The sequence below is a fragment of the Cydia strobilella genome, chromosome 5 (assembly GCF_947568885.1).
Source record: "Cydia strobilella chromosome 5, ilCydStro3.1, whole genome shotgun sequence".
Classification (NCBI taxonomy): Eukaryota; Metazoa; Arthropoda; class Insecta; order Lepidoptera; family Tortricidae; genus Cydia; species Cydia strobilella.
Window position 1 is genome coordinate 22,489,384 of NC_086045.1, and position 17,805 is coordinate 22,507,188.

General features: G+C 39.6%; 1 protein-coding gene across 3 annotated transcripts in view; it reads left to right on the plus strand.

Moving 5' to 3' along the window:
* Window positions 1-5,551: 5,551 nt before the first annotated feature.
* The window catches only part of LOC134741613 (eye-specific diacylglycerol kinase), a 329,906-nt gene continuing 317,652 nt past the window's right edge, over window positions 5,552-17,805 (plus strand). For all 3 annotated transcript variants that reach the window (XM_063674462.1, XM_063674463.1, XM_063674464.1), the window contains exon 1: window positions 5,552-5,749. In XM_063674462.1, the coding sequence (XP_063530532.1) occupies window positions 5,561-5,749 (189 nt within the window). In that variant the 5' untranslated portion in view covers window positions 5,552-5,560. The remainder of the gene's footprint in view (window positions 5,750-17,805) is intronic.

The window sequence follows — 17,805 nt, forward strand, 5'->3', positions numbered from 1 at the left end:
GGGAAAGCTGCTACCTCGGCGAAGCAGAATGCCAGGTGAGACGCACTTTCTAAGCGCTAGTAGCGCTCGACACTCGACTTGGGCGAGGGCGCCGTGAGCGGGGACCACCTGTGGATGGCCTCCACTATCTCAGGGGAAAGCTGCTACCTCGGCGAAGCGGAATGCCAGGTGAGACGCACTTTCTAAGCGCTAGTAGCGCTCGACACTCGACTTGGGCGAGGGCGCCGTGAGCGGGGACCACCTGTGGATGGCCTCCACCGTCTCAGGGGAAAGCTGCTACCTCGGCGAAGCGGAATGCCAGGTGAGACGCACTTTCTAAGCGCTAGTAGCGCTCGACACTCGACTTGGGCGAGGGCGCCGTTAGCGGGGACCACCTGTGGATGGCCTCCACCGTCTCAGGGGAAAGCTGCTACCTCGGCGAAGCAGAATGCCAGGTGAGACGCACTTTCTAAGCGCTAGTAGCGCTCGACACTCGACTGGGGCGAGGGCGCCGTGAGCGGGGACCACCTGTGGATGGCCTCCACCGTCTCAGGGGAAAGCTGCTACCTCGGCAAAGCAGAATGCCAGGTGAGACGCACTTTCTAAGCGCTAGTAGCGCTCGACACTCGACTGGGGCGAGGGCGCCGTGAGCGGGGACCACCTGTGGATGGCCTCCACCATCTCAGGGGAAAGCTGCTACCTCGGCGAAGCGGAATGCCAGGTGAGACGCACTTTCTAAGCGCTAGTATAGCGCTCGATACTCGACTTGGGCGAGGGCGCCGTGCACGGGGATCGACTGTGGATGGCCTCCACCGTCTCAGGGGAAAGCTGTTACCTCGGCGAAGCGGAATGCCAGGTGAGACGCACTTTCTAAGCGCTAGTAGCGCTCGACACTCGACTTGGGCGAGGGCGCCGTGAGCGGGGAACACCTGTGGATGGCCTCCACCGTCTCAGGGGAAAGCTGCTACCTCGGCGAAGCGGAATGCCAAGTGAGACACACTTGCTAAGCGCTAGTAGCGCTCGACGCCCGACTAGGGCGAGGGCGCTGTGAGCGGGGAACACCTGTGGATCAGGGATGTTGCGGATGTTGTGGATTTTTAAACGCTCACATCCGCGGATGCAAATGCGGATGCGGATGCCCAGATTAGCCACATGAAACATGTCAAATATTATTATTATCATTACACTTTAGTAAATTTTATTTTAAACAAAATTTAACATAGTATTTGAACAAGAATACAGGTGCCCCACAATCGCATTAGGTACCAAAGCTAAAGCTGAAGCTTAGGTGCTAAAGTCCAAATAAAACAAATTTTTCACTTCTTGTCGCTGTCCGTCATAGGCTAAAGTGCTCGATCGACGAATCACAAAAACGAAACGAGACTTCTATTGGCTAATGACGAAATTACGTAGCAGTTACGCCGCCGCTAAGACGTTCCTGTTCCTACCTGTTCCACATCCGCATCCGCATTAAGCTCCGCATCGATTTTATGCGGATGCGGATGTGGAAAACAATGCGGAAGTTCCGCGGTTGCTGATGAGGATGCGAATATTCGCAACATCCCTGCTGTGGATGGCCTCTACCGTCTCAGTTGAGTTCCTCTGGTCAAATGATAAAAAATAGCTTACCATAGGTGTTCCTTTTCTACGATTTTAGTACGAAATCCTTAAAACAAGGACAATTTTGAGATAGGTTGAAAATTTGTAGAATGTCAGACCCTAACATGTTATACTATTTGACAGATGTCAAATGACTAACCCTGGCTGCTACAGCGATTACACAGACAGTAAATTTACCGTCATCAACATCACACAACATCACATAGTAATCTGAACGTGAAATGTGTCATAAACGTGTGAACGAAAAATTATCCGTGATAGGCAATATTCTCGCACCGTAAACCGCTACCACTTTTAATATTTATTGGTGTTGCACAAAAACATCAAGCTAACATAATGTCATTTTTAAGAGGGTAATGGTACAAAAGTCCTTATCCACAACTTCCGCAAGGGCTCCCGAAATAATAAGATGATACGATACGTAACATAATATACCTATCGTTTCGTTGAAGGTCGACCATATATAACGTATCTCCTACTATACGCGAAGCTACGCCGACTCCAACCCTACACCTCGCGTAACAACATAAGTAACTATCGCGGTAACCGAAGACAATATTATAGCAAAAATTTTAGTGATCCCCAAACTATTATTTTACTTTATAATGCCTTTGTCAGATCGCATTTAGAATTCGCATCGGTCGTTTGGAGTCCTCAATATTCAGTGCATATTAATGTCATCGAAAAAATCCAAAATAAATTTATTAAATGGATGAAATATAGATTTAAATTGTTTGAGGGTGAAAACGTGGTTAGTCTCCACTGCGCAGGGAGCAAAAAGATCAAATCTTTCTGTTTAAACTATTAAATAATCTAATCGAGTCGCAATATCTTATTAGCAATATTTCATATAGATATCCTAATTCCCGAACTAGATCAAAAACTTTATTTGCCATTCCACTCTGTCGTACAAAGTATTTCAAAAACTCATATCTAGTTAGAGCATGCTCAATGTATAATTCTAAATATTCCAATTTCGATGTGTTCAATATGAAGCTGGGTAAATTTGTTAACTTAATGAAAAAAAAAAAAAAACAAAATTAGCACTTAATAACTAGTTAATAGCATACTTATGTAAGTTTTGTATTGTACCTTTTATTTTATTTTTTTCTCAAGCATAAGTTTCAGCTAAAATTCAAGTTTAATAAATTACTTTTCTACATTTTGTATTTCATTAAGTTCCCTTTGAGCTTTTCTGCCTCAATTAATTAGTGGAAACTGTTTTGGCTTGTGTTTTATTGATATTAATTCATATTGTGTAAGATTGTAAGCTGTTTGTCTCCCAATAAAAAAAAAAAAAAAAAAAAAAAAAAAAAAAAAAAAAAAAAAAAAAAAAAAAAAATCTAAATAGTATTATTGTAAATCGTACAATGACAATCAGCGCTTTTGTTGTCCAGCGTCGTAGGTGCCCGCTGGTTTTTAGGGTACCGTAGTCAACTAGAAACCCTTATAGTATCGCCATGTCCGTCCGTCCGTCCGCGGCTATGCTCCGTGATCGTTAGTGCTAGAAAGCTGTAACAAATCCATGAAAGGACTTTTATCTACGTTGGGTAGTTCGTGTTCCTACGAAACAATTCGACTTTGGGTAAATGAGTTTAAGCGAAGCTGGACAAGCATTGAAGATGTAGCTTGCCCAGGAGCCCCGAAAACGGCAGTTTTACCCGAAGTCATCGATAAAATCGAAAATTGAAAATACGCGAATTAGCTAAAGCCACAAACATCTACATTTACACAACGAGTTTCAAATGAAAAAGCTTTGTGCAAGGTGAGTGCCGCGATTACTGACTCCAGAACTGATCTGATGAAAAATTGCAGGTGTTTAAAAAAAATCCAACAGATTTTAGTCGCCGTTTTGTCACTATGGAGGAAACCTGATTCCATCACTACATGCCGGAGACGACACAACAGTCAAATCGTCTCTTCTTGGTTTATAAGTCCATCAAAAATAGTGTTAATGTTGGATATATAGAATGCTCCGTTTGTTAGTGGGTTTGGGTTTTAAATTTTCAGTTACAGAGAACAGCAGCTCATCAGATTTACATGGCCAAAGTAAACCTAAGGTTTTCGAGTGATCTTCTTTGTCCAATTTCAATAGTTCATCGCTACTGTTGTCTGCAACCAAATTATCTAGTAATTATGGTGTATTTGAACGATCTCGTTGCGAACGCGAACGCCGTGGGCCCCGCGCCGCTTCGCTTCGCATTCGCGAGTGTTTGCTTACGTAAGACGCAGCGTTAGGTATACAGAGCAAGTAGGTAAGTATTTTTTATCTAAACATTGTGCCACAATTTCATTGTGTAAGATGGTGTAAGTAATGAAATAGGTGTTGTATGTACCCACAAAGCTGCTTTATTTCTGCTACCTTTGTAAGCTATAAATCCTGTCACAATAGGTATTTGCTCCCAAAGCTCGCCCGATATATAAAGAATACCGACCCGACGTTTAATGTTTCGTTTATTAAGAGTTAATATGGGTCGACGCCGAAATTAAGAGCTATTCCGCACTGACGACTGGTCGCCGGCGACGACTCACGTTAGACCGGGCCGTGTCCGGGCCGGAGCTTCCGGCGCTTTCTATGACATGACAGGTGATCACGTGATGCTTTCCATAGAAACCGAAGCGCCGGAAGCTCCGGCCCGGTCACGGCCCGGTCTAACGTGAGTCATCCTTTAGTCGTCAGCGACTGTGACATTCTATAGTTTATATTAGGGATAAATTTAAAAGTGGAAAAATTACTGCCTTGGGTGGATGAGGTCTTGGTGGCTTAGTTGGCAGAGCGCTGGAGTATCGACCCAGAGGCCGTGAGATCAAGTCTCACCCAAGGTAGTAATTAATTTATTCTAAGCTTAATAACATAATAACAGCATCTATAGCATAATAACAGTCAATAGTTAATAGCAGTCGCGTATCTGGGAAGGGCGAAATTTTAACCATAAGTTTTTTTTTATTTATTGTAATCCAGTGACATGTACATATGCCATACGATAAATAAATAGCATCGATAGCAGATAAAAAAAATAATTAATCTGTTTATTTCAAAAAATTAATGTTAGAGGTACAGTCAACTCAGTAAGTGTTGCCTTAATTATATATATGTGTTTAATAACAAAACTTCCGTGAGACCTTGGTCTCCTGGTCCTAGTTGCCTTTGTTTTGGTCGCCGAGAGACCGAGTCGCCGGCGACTAGTCGACAGTGCGTAATGGCTCTAAGAATTTGTAGGTAATATCCTCGGCGCCATTAGCAAGTTTCCTGCCTATTGTGTGACATCTGTTGGTCGGTTGTAAGCGCCGCGTCCTAGTTGAATATAAGATTAATGAGCCGCTTCCCCATTAGCGCGGCGGTGGGCCATCACTGTCGCCGCGACAAAAGACTACGAGCTCGTACAGCCATGCAGCCAATCGCCAACTAATCGCTACATAGGCCAAGCAATAAGAAGGTATAGAGTATAGAGGGAAATGCTTGGAACACAATTTTTGACTCCGTAACTTTGTTTGGACTAGCTAGGATGTGAACATATCAAGTCCCCGTAGCCTTTGAGCCGGGGGGCAGAGGGGGTAAGAAGGTCCCATTTTTCGGTTTTTCACATATCTTGGAAACTTTGCATCTTAGTGACGTGACTAATTAGACAAACCGAAAGCTGATTAAATTTACTACAAGTTTAATTTTGTCAAGTTTTTCGATATCTTGAATAGTTTTCGGGATATCCTCTCTTGAAAGTTTATTTGGGGCTCTCAATTATATTTTGACTTAGGTATCGTTTTGTCCACTTCAACAGTATCGCCCCATACCTACCTTCATACCTGGGACGTCCGATCGGCCTCCGCCCTACCGAGCGTCCCAGGTATGCCGTTTTATCCTCCTCTATTCTCAAAACGTGGTCAAGCCAGCGGAGACGGTGAGCTTTTTTCTAAACATCAATACTAATATAAAAACATCTTTGAACAGAAACTTGGGACCCGCATGAGGTGTTCAGCGTGCCGTATCGTCGCGCACCAAGGCTGCATCGAGATCCTGCTGGACCGCCACCCATTCGCGTGCAAGCCAACGTTTCGGGACGTGGGAGTGCGCCAGTACCGCGAGCAGACCGTCACCCACCACCACTGGGTGCACCGACGCAACGAAAAGGGCAAGTGCAAGGCTTGCGGCAAGGTCAGTACTACATAAACACCTGCTAGCTACACGTAGCACATAAGATAACCGAGGTCACCGCACATCAGCGCTCATGTACTAATTTAGTATAGGAACCCATTCCACTACGTCACGCACATCATCATATCAGCCTTTTATCGCCCACTGCTGAGCATAGGCCTCTCTTCGAGTACGCCACTTATCCCGGTCCTGAGCCAATCTCATCCAGAAGTGACCTGCAGTCTTCCGAAATGAATAAAAAAAACACATAAACGTGACGGAATGGAATGTACATTTTGGGACATCTTTTTTTAATGGCAGGATGGAAAATGATGTCGATTCTGAGTAGAATGAGCCCAAGAATGTCCAGATTTGAACGAATCAGGTTTTCAATATTTTAGAAAACGCCCACATATGCGTGGTGACCTCGTGGAATTTTAAACTCGTTATTTTATACTCTTTATACTATGTCTGTGTAGTTTGTGTACATAAAGGTCAAACATATTTCATAAAAAGATGTCTTCTGTGGACAATGTGTACAATAAAAGTTGACGACCCGGGTAGTTATATCACGTTTTTCTTATTTGAGTCTCAAGTATGTACTGAAAAAATGTATCACCCCTGTAAGGATACAGCGTAAAAATTGGCAGGATTATCTTAACTGCGATGTCTACAAGAAAGGCGCGAACGAGAAAAGCATGCTATAAAATGTGTGACCCATAACTCTGTTTGTAGACCAGCTTTTGCATGACCGACTTTAGAGTAATAAAAACGTGTTCCTTTGTAATATATCAATAGAACTTGCAAACAATGTAAACAAACCGTTTTTTTTTTTTTACTTTTATTACTTCGTAATCTAGATCTTTAAAAGGACAACCATGACCTTATCAGCAGTCTATATACTTAAATATTTTATTTATATACATTTTTAGTTAAATTAAATGTTAATTATTAATATTTCAGCCAAAATAATCTTCGTGAATATGTTAGGTTATGTGTCAAACGCTAACAAAATCTCATTGTTTGCAAGTTCTATTGACGACGACTTTAGGGTAAACTTGCAGCATTTGGTGACACGCCTAATTCGGTGATACAAGTTTTGAAGCATGACACCCAGGTAAGCTAGTGAATTATATAGGGCCTTTTAAATGGGGCTCACGGCAATGCCGCCGAAGCCGTGAAGCCGTAAGGTCCCATTTAAAAGGCCCTAATTCACTAGCTTTCCTGGGTGTCATGCTTCAAAAGTTGTATCACCGAATTAGGCGTGTCACCAAATAATGCGAGTGTACCCTACCTATCATTTTTATATTGCTCTTCAGTGTGCCTACCGTTACAACTAGGTACTTTTGAAGTAAAACTTCTTTAGGCGCGACTAGAGGGTCTCAGATTTTTTTCTGACGGAAGTAACTCTCAATAGTGACACACGCACAATAGGACACACGTCACACACGTCAAAGTGCCAACATAGTGTTTTACTGACTTATTGATATTTATTTATTCTGTGTACATTCTGTGACATTTATTTATTGTGTGTTGGTATCTGTGAGTTTTGTGACTTAACAATACTGATAATTTTGCCGACCTTTTTTAATGACATGTTATCCTCAACTTAATATGTCTAAATATTGTATGCCTGTTATGCGCAACTGTTTAGTTTTGTTTTTTTTATTTTTTGTTGTATACCGTGTAAGCGTTTTGGTGAAATACTGTCAGCTTATATGTGAAATAAATGAAATGAATAGCGATAAACGTCATCGTCAAAGAAGTTTTACTTCTTTTGTTTTATGGAGGTAAAATAATTCCTCGATTATATTTTAAACATACCTTATGATGCCACACTGGCTCTTATATGTATAACATTGTGTGACAAGAACAACATAATAAAACACTATCAATATTATCAGTGTGGGATCACCATCAACCACAAATATCAATTAATCGCATCATAATATTGTCTTCGGTTACCGCGATAGTTACTCATGAAATAAAACTATGAACCAGAATGAAACTATCGCATCAGTTATTCATCTTGCATATTTACTACTTGTAAGTTTACGCTGCTGCTTATATTTATTTAAATAAATAGTAAACCTCAGCCAAACTTTTAAGGACTTATTGCTCGAAATTCAGCTTTCACAAAAATTATTTCGTATGTCCGGATGTTCTCCTCTACAGGTCGCAATTCTCAACCGATTCTCGTGAAATTTTGTGAGCAGGTTCGATGATCAAGGATTTTTTTTTCTACTCGTCGACTATAATCTGTGTATTACAACTTCATATGCAACACTACAACCTTACTCTTTTCAACGTTGGATAGTCTATGGCACTTCCGACTCAAGCATAAGAATTTTTTCGATACGGTTTGGTCAATTATAAATATTTTAAAAATAGAACTTCATACATTTCAATAAAAACTCGATTCAATGCAAATTATCCACGATGGCGTTTCGGAACGTAATTTCGTCGCGGCATCTGTCATATTTCTGTCTACTTAAACACGCTGCTGCGTCGCCACTGCTTTGTGATTGGTTGGCCAATCACAGCTCGCCGCGGTCAAGAGGACGAAAGAAAACGATAGCTCAAATTAATTATTTATTTTATCTTGTATAGTAGAAACAATTGCTTCATAAGTCAGAAACGCGCATGTGACGCCCTTCATATAGCAACATAAATAGACTACGAAAACCACTTAGCGTTGCTTTTATGGATTTATTACTAGTATTATTGGAGTTAGTGAATTGACAGACACCAGTGGGAGAATTTGTTCACCTTCCCATACCAACGGAATTTCGTTCTCATTTTAAAACTACGTGTTGAATTGTAATGAAACTTTGCATAAACAATAACATGAGGTATACCTATGCCTGTAATTAGTTTCATACAAAGCTCCAGATAAACGAAATAGAGCAAAAACAAGTTTTGTATGAAAAACTTAAATTGACTGTATATTTTTTACTATGGTATCTGAAGCTACATAAACTAATTACAGACATAGATATGCCTTATCCTATTGTAAGTACAAAGCTTCAGAGTAATCTAGCTAGTCGTTTTAAAATGAGAGCGTAACTACGTTTGTATGGAGAACCGAGCTTGCCGGAGACTTATGGTTAAGACAATCCTGGTTACTTTCAGGTTAAATTCAGGAAGCTCGAGTTGTCCGTTAATGAGAACTACGAAAAAGTCATTAGAAGGAGGGTTCTCCAACCAACTCTGCTTTATTAGGTTGTTAATAAATTAAGGTAGCTACATAGACATATATATTACTTCGTAAAGACTAGCCTTACGAGCACTACGAATGGGGCCGATACGTTGGAGTCAAAATCGCATTTAGTAGCGCCTTTCTACTGCGCAATTGGCCACACTACTGAGCGCGCTCACGCTCATGTAATTAAATGCGATTTTGACTCCGATGTATCGGCCCCATTCGTAGTGCTCGTAAGGCCGGTCTTTACGAAGTAATATATAAGTCTATGGGTAGCTATCTAACGGTGGGCGGACCTTCGGGCCTGCGCTGCGGTCGAGTGAATGTTCGCGTAATTTCAGAATAATTGAAACCGTAGGATATTAAATCATTGATATTTTATGGGGCCGTATTCCTACAGTGACTGCTGATTCAGAAAAGTAATTTATATTTTTCTCACAGCACATTTATATCTGAAAAAGTGCAATGCTCTTTTAAACGATAATATCAACGACTCCGTACAAGCTTTTAATGCATACATACTGTACATCTATGACTCATATGCTCCAATTAAAAAATCCCTAATTAAAAAACAAGGCTACCCGTGGATTGCTACGGTTAGGGAAATGATGAGACTGAGAGATGAAGCCCGCTCTAAATTTCGCAAGTCTAAACTAGATTCCCACAAACTTCATTACAAGCAACTAAAAGGTGTCGTAATGAGGCTTTGTGATCTGAAAAAAAGGCATACTTCCAACATGAAATTAATAAATAGTTCAAAAAATCCTCGACAACTATGGAAAAATATTAAACGTGATATTGTTAGCTTCAATTCAAAACAGTATAATATTCCTCCCAATTTAAATGACCCAAATCTAATAAATGCTCATTTCCTTATTCTCCCAGGAAATGTTAGTGTCGCGATCTCTGAACTTACCTTTTATGAATTTAACCGCTTCAGCTCGTCTTCATTTAATTTTGGGATAATATAATAGTATTTTTCAACACACTTGCTCAAAACGACGTTTTTATTCCACCGATTTTTGGCTCATAATCCTAGATATTAAACACGCGTGCTCTTTCAGTGTATTATTCCACTCGTGCTTTTTCATTATATTATCCGACTGAGTTAAGAAGGTAACTGATTGCTAATAATATGCATGGAAAGGGAGCCTTCTTTAATTGGTCAGACTGGCGGGCACCGGCGCGCTCCTCGCGCCTGCGCGGTGCGCGGCCCGGCCGGCCCGCCCGCCGCGCCGCCCGCGGCCGGGGCGAGGGGCGGCCGGCAGTATGACAGATGCAACACACAATACTAACTGTTTTAACTATTACAATTTGATTAATATGAGTTTCTTTTTTTTCTCGCAAGTGTGTTGAAAAACGTCGTATGAAACGCGTGTGCATTGGTCATTACACACATCGGCTTTCTTATTGCGCGCTCGCTTACAGCTCGCGCGCACAATAACGCCTCGTGCGTGATGACCAACTTAGCACACTTGTATCATAATGTACTATTATACAATCGTGATATAATAGAGAGCTTTTCATTCGAGTACCGTGTTTAAGCTACGAAGCTTGCTGAGTTGCTTAAGTTAAGGTACGAGATTGAAAAGCTTGATTATATCACTATTGTATACAATACTTTTTCTACGAGACAAAAAAAAATACTTTAAACTAGTAGTATCATATAGGTAAACAAACCAAAAGTATACAGCTAAGATACGCGAGCTGCCGCAGCCCGCGATACCGCCGGGCCCGGCGCCCCCGGCGGGTTGGTCAGCGACACCTCGTAACTCATGAGGCCCTGGTACCTGCTCCGCGCTAAATTCAAATTTAAGACAGTTTTTTCTCGATTTTGGCCACCGTAGCCTATGGAGACTAACAAGCAACGCTAAGCAGTTTTCGTAGGGTATGGATGTTGCTATATGAAGGTTGTCACATGCGCGTTTCTGACTTATGAAGCAATTATTTCTACTACAACATAAAATAAAATTAATTTTTAACAAGCAGAAACGTCTGCGATCGATGCTATTAAGCTTAGAATAAATTTAAAAGTGGAAAAATTACTGCCTTGGGTGAGACTTGAACTCACGGCCTCTGGATAGATACTCCAGCGCTCTGCCAACTGAGCCACCAAGACCTCATCCATAGTCAGCAAAGTTCAAGTCTCACCCAAGGCAGTAATTTTTCCACTTTTAAATTTACAAAATAAAATGTTTTTTTTGGCCAACCAATCACAAAGCAAATGCGACGCAGCAGCGTGTTTATGTAGGCTAATTTGCATTGAATCGAGTCTCAATCAACATCAAATCAACAAGAAATATTTTATCGAAATGTATGAAGTTCTATTTTCAAAATTTTTATAATTGACTAAACCGTATCGATAAAATTCTTATGCTTGAGTCGGAAGTGCCATAGACTATCCAACGTTTTGAAAAGAGTAAGGTTGTAGTGTTGCATATGAAGTTGTAATTGTAATACACAGATTATACTCGACGAGTAGAAAAACTTATTTAGAGTGTATGTTTTACTAATTTTCAAAAATCATTGTCATCAAATACTTCCTAACATTGTATATTAGAAGACATAAGTTTTAATACTTCTAATCGATACGTCCCAAGTATACAGCAATATTTGTAACTCGATTTTCAAAAAGGTTTTGAGAAGAGCGTAATTGCAAAACTGTTAATTAATTTTGTTTTGAAAGCAAGCTGTAATCAGGGAAAGTTACTTACCAGGGAAAGTTATACTTGCGCGACAATACGATGTCGTTAGAGGTACCTACCTAGGGTTACCCTCTGGCAGAATATTATTTGTCAGAAATACACTTCGCATAACACGTATCGCAGATCGCAGAAAACTTTTAGTCGAATGATACTTTCGCATAAATATATACTTGCCATAATAGTAATTTTGCATAATATTCATTTGGCAGAATTTTCTAAGTGTGTTAGGTTAGGGTTTTCTGCCAAAGAATATTATGCGAAAAGAAATTCTGCAAAGTAATATTATGCGAAAAGCAGTAGGCCAAAAATATTTCTGCCAACGATATTTCTACCAAGTAACATTATGTATTTTTTTTTTTACTAGCCTAATTTAGTGTCCCACTGCTGGGCAAAGGCCTCCCCTCGTTTCCTCCACTCGACCCTGTCGTTTGTAGTGTCCCGCCAATCCGGATAAAATGCGTCCAAGTCGTCCCGCCATCTCCTTTTCGGCCTGCCTGCACCCCGGCCAGCACCATCTATGGTGTTCCGTGGGTCCCACTCGGTAACCATTTTGGCCCACCTTTCAGGGTGCATGCGGCAGACATGCCCAGCCCAGTCCCACTTAAGCTTAGCGGTCTGGACACCTACATCTACAACTCGAGTTCTGGAGCGCAGTTCCGTGTTTCTGATTCTATCAGTTCTGCGAACACCTAGTATACTGCGCTCCATCGCTCGCTGGCAAACCTTGAGTTTGGACTTTAACGCCTCAGTTAATGACCATGTTTGAGCACCGTAGGTTAGGATAGGCAGGATACACATGTCGATGAGTTTGCGCTTGAGACACAGGGGAAGATCGCCCTTCAATAGCGCCTTCATGGACCAGAAGCTCTTCCAGGCGTTGTCAATACGTCTATTGACCTCTATGGTTTGCCTGTTTTCGAAGGAGGCTATCTGGCCCAAGTAAATGTACTCATCAACATACTGTATATCCTGCCCATCTACCGTGACCCTGTGTTTTGCTCCATTGGTCATCAACTGAGTTTTCGCTCTGTTCATTGTGAGTCCAACCTCAAGGCTCGCTGTGCTGAGATCTTGTAGCATGTGTTGTAGTTGAGATGCCGTGTGGGAGAAAAGGACGATGTCGTCGGCAAAACGCAGGTTAGTTAACCGTTTATTACCGACGACAATGCCCAATCCTTCCCACTTCCAAGTAACATTATGCAATACAAAAATAATATATGTCAAAAAACTTTCTGCAACACAATAGGGAACCACCTACCTACAAAACGGGTTTTAAGACGAAAAGGGGAAGAAGTCACGGAACCGCTTCTCCAAACAAACGTAGTCCCCATTTTCCTCACAAAATATTTTTACGCAGTTTGATATATATAAACCACAGCTGCTATGCCCCTACGTTTGATTTTTTTTAATTTTTTTAATTATCATGAGAGTTAGCTTTTAATAGTTTGGCATGGTATTTGTTTTTCGTTCCGAATTCTCATAATAATCAAAAAACCGGCCAGGTTCGAGTTTTACTTTTTACAAAATTACAGTTCCCTTGAGTGTCGAAATATACGTTTTTTGCGGCATAAATTGCGGCCGTATATATATATTCCAAACTGTAAATTTCACACGGCTATAATTTTATTTCTAAGCAAGATGACTATGGATTTCTTACCGTGGTAAAAAGTCTTATTATTATATTATACAGTGTGGAAAGAATGAATGGGCCCTGGAGGGAAAGTGCCTTAAAACCTTAAGTTAGCTCATCTTGCTCAAAGGAAACATTCTTTTATTTTTATAAATACACAAAACTTCCACTTCCCATTGGTCCATTCATTCGTTCCACACTGTATATTCCAATAAAAATAATCTTGTGAATAGAAGAGATCACTGAAATTTGGTATTTTCCAAATGGCAAAAAAAATTTCAACATCCTCCATGCTTGCTTTCGATACACTTAATATTACCTCGAAGTTTCGCGTATTTCATAATAAATAACTAATTTAGTACGTTGTCTCTTGAACAGAGGTCTCGAAGCGGCTGACCAAGTTGAACAAGTGACCCTTGGCTCATCAGAAATATTGCCCGCCCCCGCATGCCTGTCATATTTATCGTGAAAAGTTGGGCAACTATATACAAACATAGTATTTATATAGATTCGTACAAAAGTTAAGATAGCTAAAGTAACCGCACGTTATAAATTTCTAGGCCAAGTCGAAAATCGTACAATTTCCTTCGTACAAAAAGTCGCATTTTGTAATAGACGAAGAGCAAAGTAAGACCATACGTCCTGCAGTGCCGTTCTCTCGACTATTAATGAGCTTCAATCAAGAGTGTATTAAAAGGGAACTTTAACAGCTCCAGCCAGGTGTTGGGATGGTGCAGGCAAATATGAAAAACAGCTCCGTAAATATCTGCCACTGAATGCGCTGGGAAGAAGCTGCCTGCCACTCCTACAGATAATCTAATAATAAAATAAAACTGATAATTATTTAAATTAAAAGTAGTTTTATATTCTGGTAATCCTAAAATCCAAAAATCCTTATCAATTGCGTCATTTTCACCCACTGTAATGAGTACATAGTTGCAGTTAATTAAAACGCAGCCCAAATGCAGCCAGCTTTTTAAACATAAGTACACCAAGCTACGTCTAAATTTCGGCATATGGTTTCATTCATCTCGTTTTATTTGCGCAAAAAGTATTTACATTTTTCTGTACTAAAGATATCTCCCAGGTAGCAAAATGACGTCAAATGACGTCAGCGACGTCATAATGACGTAGTAATGCCGTCATTATGACGTCGCTGATGTCATTTTACGTCATTTTGCTACCTGGGCTGCTGCATATATTTTTGCTTTTTATAAAAAAAAATGCAACGACTATTTATCGAATGCCAAACTGTTACTATTAAATAAGTACCCTACATATGTATAGGTAGTGCAGCTTGCAACGGAAAACTATGACCTAACCTAGGACCAACTTTTCATTAGGTTCATTAGGTATGGTATAGGTACAGAATATGAGAATAAGAGGTATCACTTGCAGTGGCACTGGCAGTGATACCTTTTTTAAGTGTTTTATAAAAATAAAAAATAAAAATAAAATAAAAATGTTATTTATTTAGGTATCAACCCATTACATTTATACATTCTAATCTATATTAAATTTTACTATTTTAAACTAAACTAATTATTACCTAATCTAACACTTATTAAATATTTGCAGCGGAGGCCTTGCTCATACAGTAGCAGGTTGCGTACACTACGCTAACAATGCTGTTCATCGATTCGCTCACTCATGGTAAAACACATTATTTTTAGAGCTACGCACAAAACTGTTTGCTTAGCCCTTATGAGATCACTTCGGTCTTGAAAATCGGTTAGATGCGTTTTTCTCAAAGACCGTTGTAGGTATCTAAAATTTGGAACAGTTATAGCAACCATCACTAACACTGTGAATAAGTCAAATCCGCATATCAATAAATATTTAAAATTTACTCAACTCAAAAGACCTGAGATATCAGGAGTGCAGCTGGGTCAAATAAAATTGAATACTCGTACAGAGTACATAAAAATCGTAATGACCTGCGTTCACGAATTGGGAACCATTCGAGTTTATTAATGGTCCATCATTCGGACTTTGTTGTTGCTATGTAACCAACTACTTTGTTTGCTTGAGGCTCTGGTGATAGTACCGCTCACGATAAACCACGACTGTATAATATGTACTTATAACCTATTTTTCCTCTACCTTCTCTTTGCCAAACATGGAAATTGCTCCCCCGACAAGTCTTACTCTTAAATATATGATGATGATGAACCTATTTTTAGAAATTAATTGTCAAGTTACTTTAGTATGGGTATAAACTATAAATAAACTGCTATTATATTGTACGGTTGCTATGGCGTGGGCAAACTAGTACCTACAGACCCTTATTGCATATTTAATTTACCCATCACAATACTATAGTTTCATACGAGGGTAGTATTTAATTGGTTGTAAAGTCCACAAAAACCCAAGCTAGGTATCGTTATGTGAGCATAAGGTACCTACGTGTACCTACGTGTAAGTATAAGGTATGTACCTACTAACCAATATTCCGATTTTAAAATTATAACACCAATTTCATCTTAACGTAATTGCGCTCTGGTTGTATTTATATATAATGTGAGAGGGATACACAGATTTAAATGAGATTGGTCCGCATACCTAAATAAGATTAAAATATTTTTTCTTGAGCGACATTCAAATCTCTATTGGATACACAGATTTAAATGAGATTGGTCCGCATACCTAAATAAGATTAAAATATTTTTTCTTGAGCGGCATTCAAATCTCTATTTGATCTGACATTATTCGCAGTGCATCTGACTTGTTACACAGTTTTTTACTCACGCCGAATCAAGTGAAGATTTTTCTAGTTTCCAATGTAGGTATGTATTTAGGTGCAGATATTGCGCTACGCGGTAGCATGCCAGTAGGTAACCCTGTAGGTAAAATCTAAAATCCAACAAACAAATATGCACTTTATGCCGTTGAAATAAAAAAAAAAGTATTAAAACACATATTTATAACGTGTACATAGGAGTACTGTCCGTGCTTACGACGCCAGACTGCCACGAAACTAGTGCATACTTACAACTGTTACTTATAATAGGGTAGTATAGGTACTTGGTACTACCTATTCATGCAATTAAAGTGACTAGCAAATTATTTCCTCCAGCGGTGTATAGCGACATGCTCGGCTGTTCAAATATAAGATTATAAAAATGAAAATGAAAATGAAAATATTTTATTTCATTAATAAAATGTTACATTACAAGGTAGTAGGTTGGGACTTCCTTTTAAGTATATTATACCTGTATCAGGAAGCCCCGCTCCTCCGTAGCAACAAGTGATGTACTAATCGGCACTTCTTATATATAGGTACTGTAAAGCATAGAACTACCTATATGTATCGTACTTTTCTTACACAATAGGTATTTTCTTATACAATAGGTACTGTAAAATGTACAATGTCATATTTTCTTACTTATTATATTAAAAATTAAAACAAACGTAGGTTAACTACTTGGATTAGTTTTATGTTATGAAAGATGATATGAATGATTTTATGGTCCGGCCGAAACTAAAATAAATTAGCACAGATAATTAATCACTAAAAATGCCGTTAGGCTGAAAATTACATATTTTTCCAGTCGAGTCCATTCATTTTTACGCCAAATTATCATTACTTTCGGATTATCCGTTGTATGATGTATGAGGCATGTACGACGTATGTCGTACCCAGGTAGCAAAATGACGTCAAATGACGTCAGCGACGTCATAATGACGTAATAATGCCGTCATTATGACGTCGCTGACGTCATTTTACGTCATTTTGCTACCTGGGTAGTACTATTAGTTATTCTGAGGTATGTCTGCGCTCTGCGGACGCAACGCGCGCGCGGGCGACAACGCTACACCAAAGATAGATATAACTCCGTAATAGATGGATACAGTCTAAGGAAAAAACGTGCCTCGAAAATCAAGAAAATTTGATTCTCGTTCAGAGGGCGCTACTAGTTTCGGCCTACAGTCGTATAGATGGCGTTGACGGTTTCGTTTGTTATTTAACAATTTTAACGCATATCAGTGAAAGAACATGGGTCAAAATCATAAAAATAATTAATGCAAATAAAAAAAATCATTTATCAATATTTAAATACATTCTATCGTATTTTTATAAATCTTCATTTTTAGTTTTAAAGTGTGTCGACAGATGGCAGTGAATTTACTGGGGTTACAAAATTTACTATGACAGTACCGCTCTAGTATAAGTTACTCTATGGCTACACATAACATCTTCCGTGTGACTGCAATGTGCTCATGAATATTGGAGATATGACGTGATACGAGGCTCCGCAGCGAGGCGTGTAAGCCTCTGACGTCATTACCCAGACGTTGATTGATAATGAATCATTAATCAGGCTGATTATCCTTAATGTATTGGTTACGTATTTAGGTGATTCTTTATTCTTACGTTTTTCTTTTGTTTTACATACGTGTAACATATTAATAAGCCTTATGAACCGATTTTGCATGTACAACCAGCCTTAAAGTTTAGTTTATGGTTCATGATTTTTTGTATGTGGGTATTTTGCACTTTGTAGTTTTTCCTCAGTCACCCGTTGACCACGAACGCTGT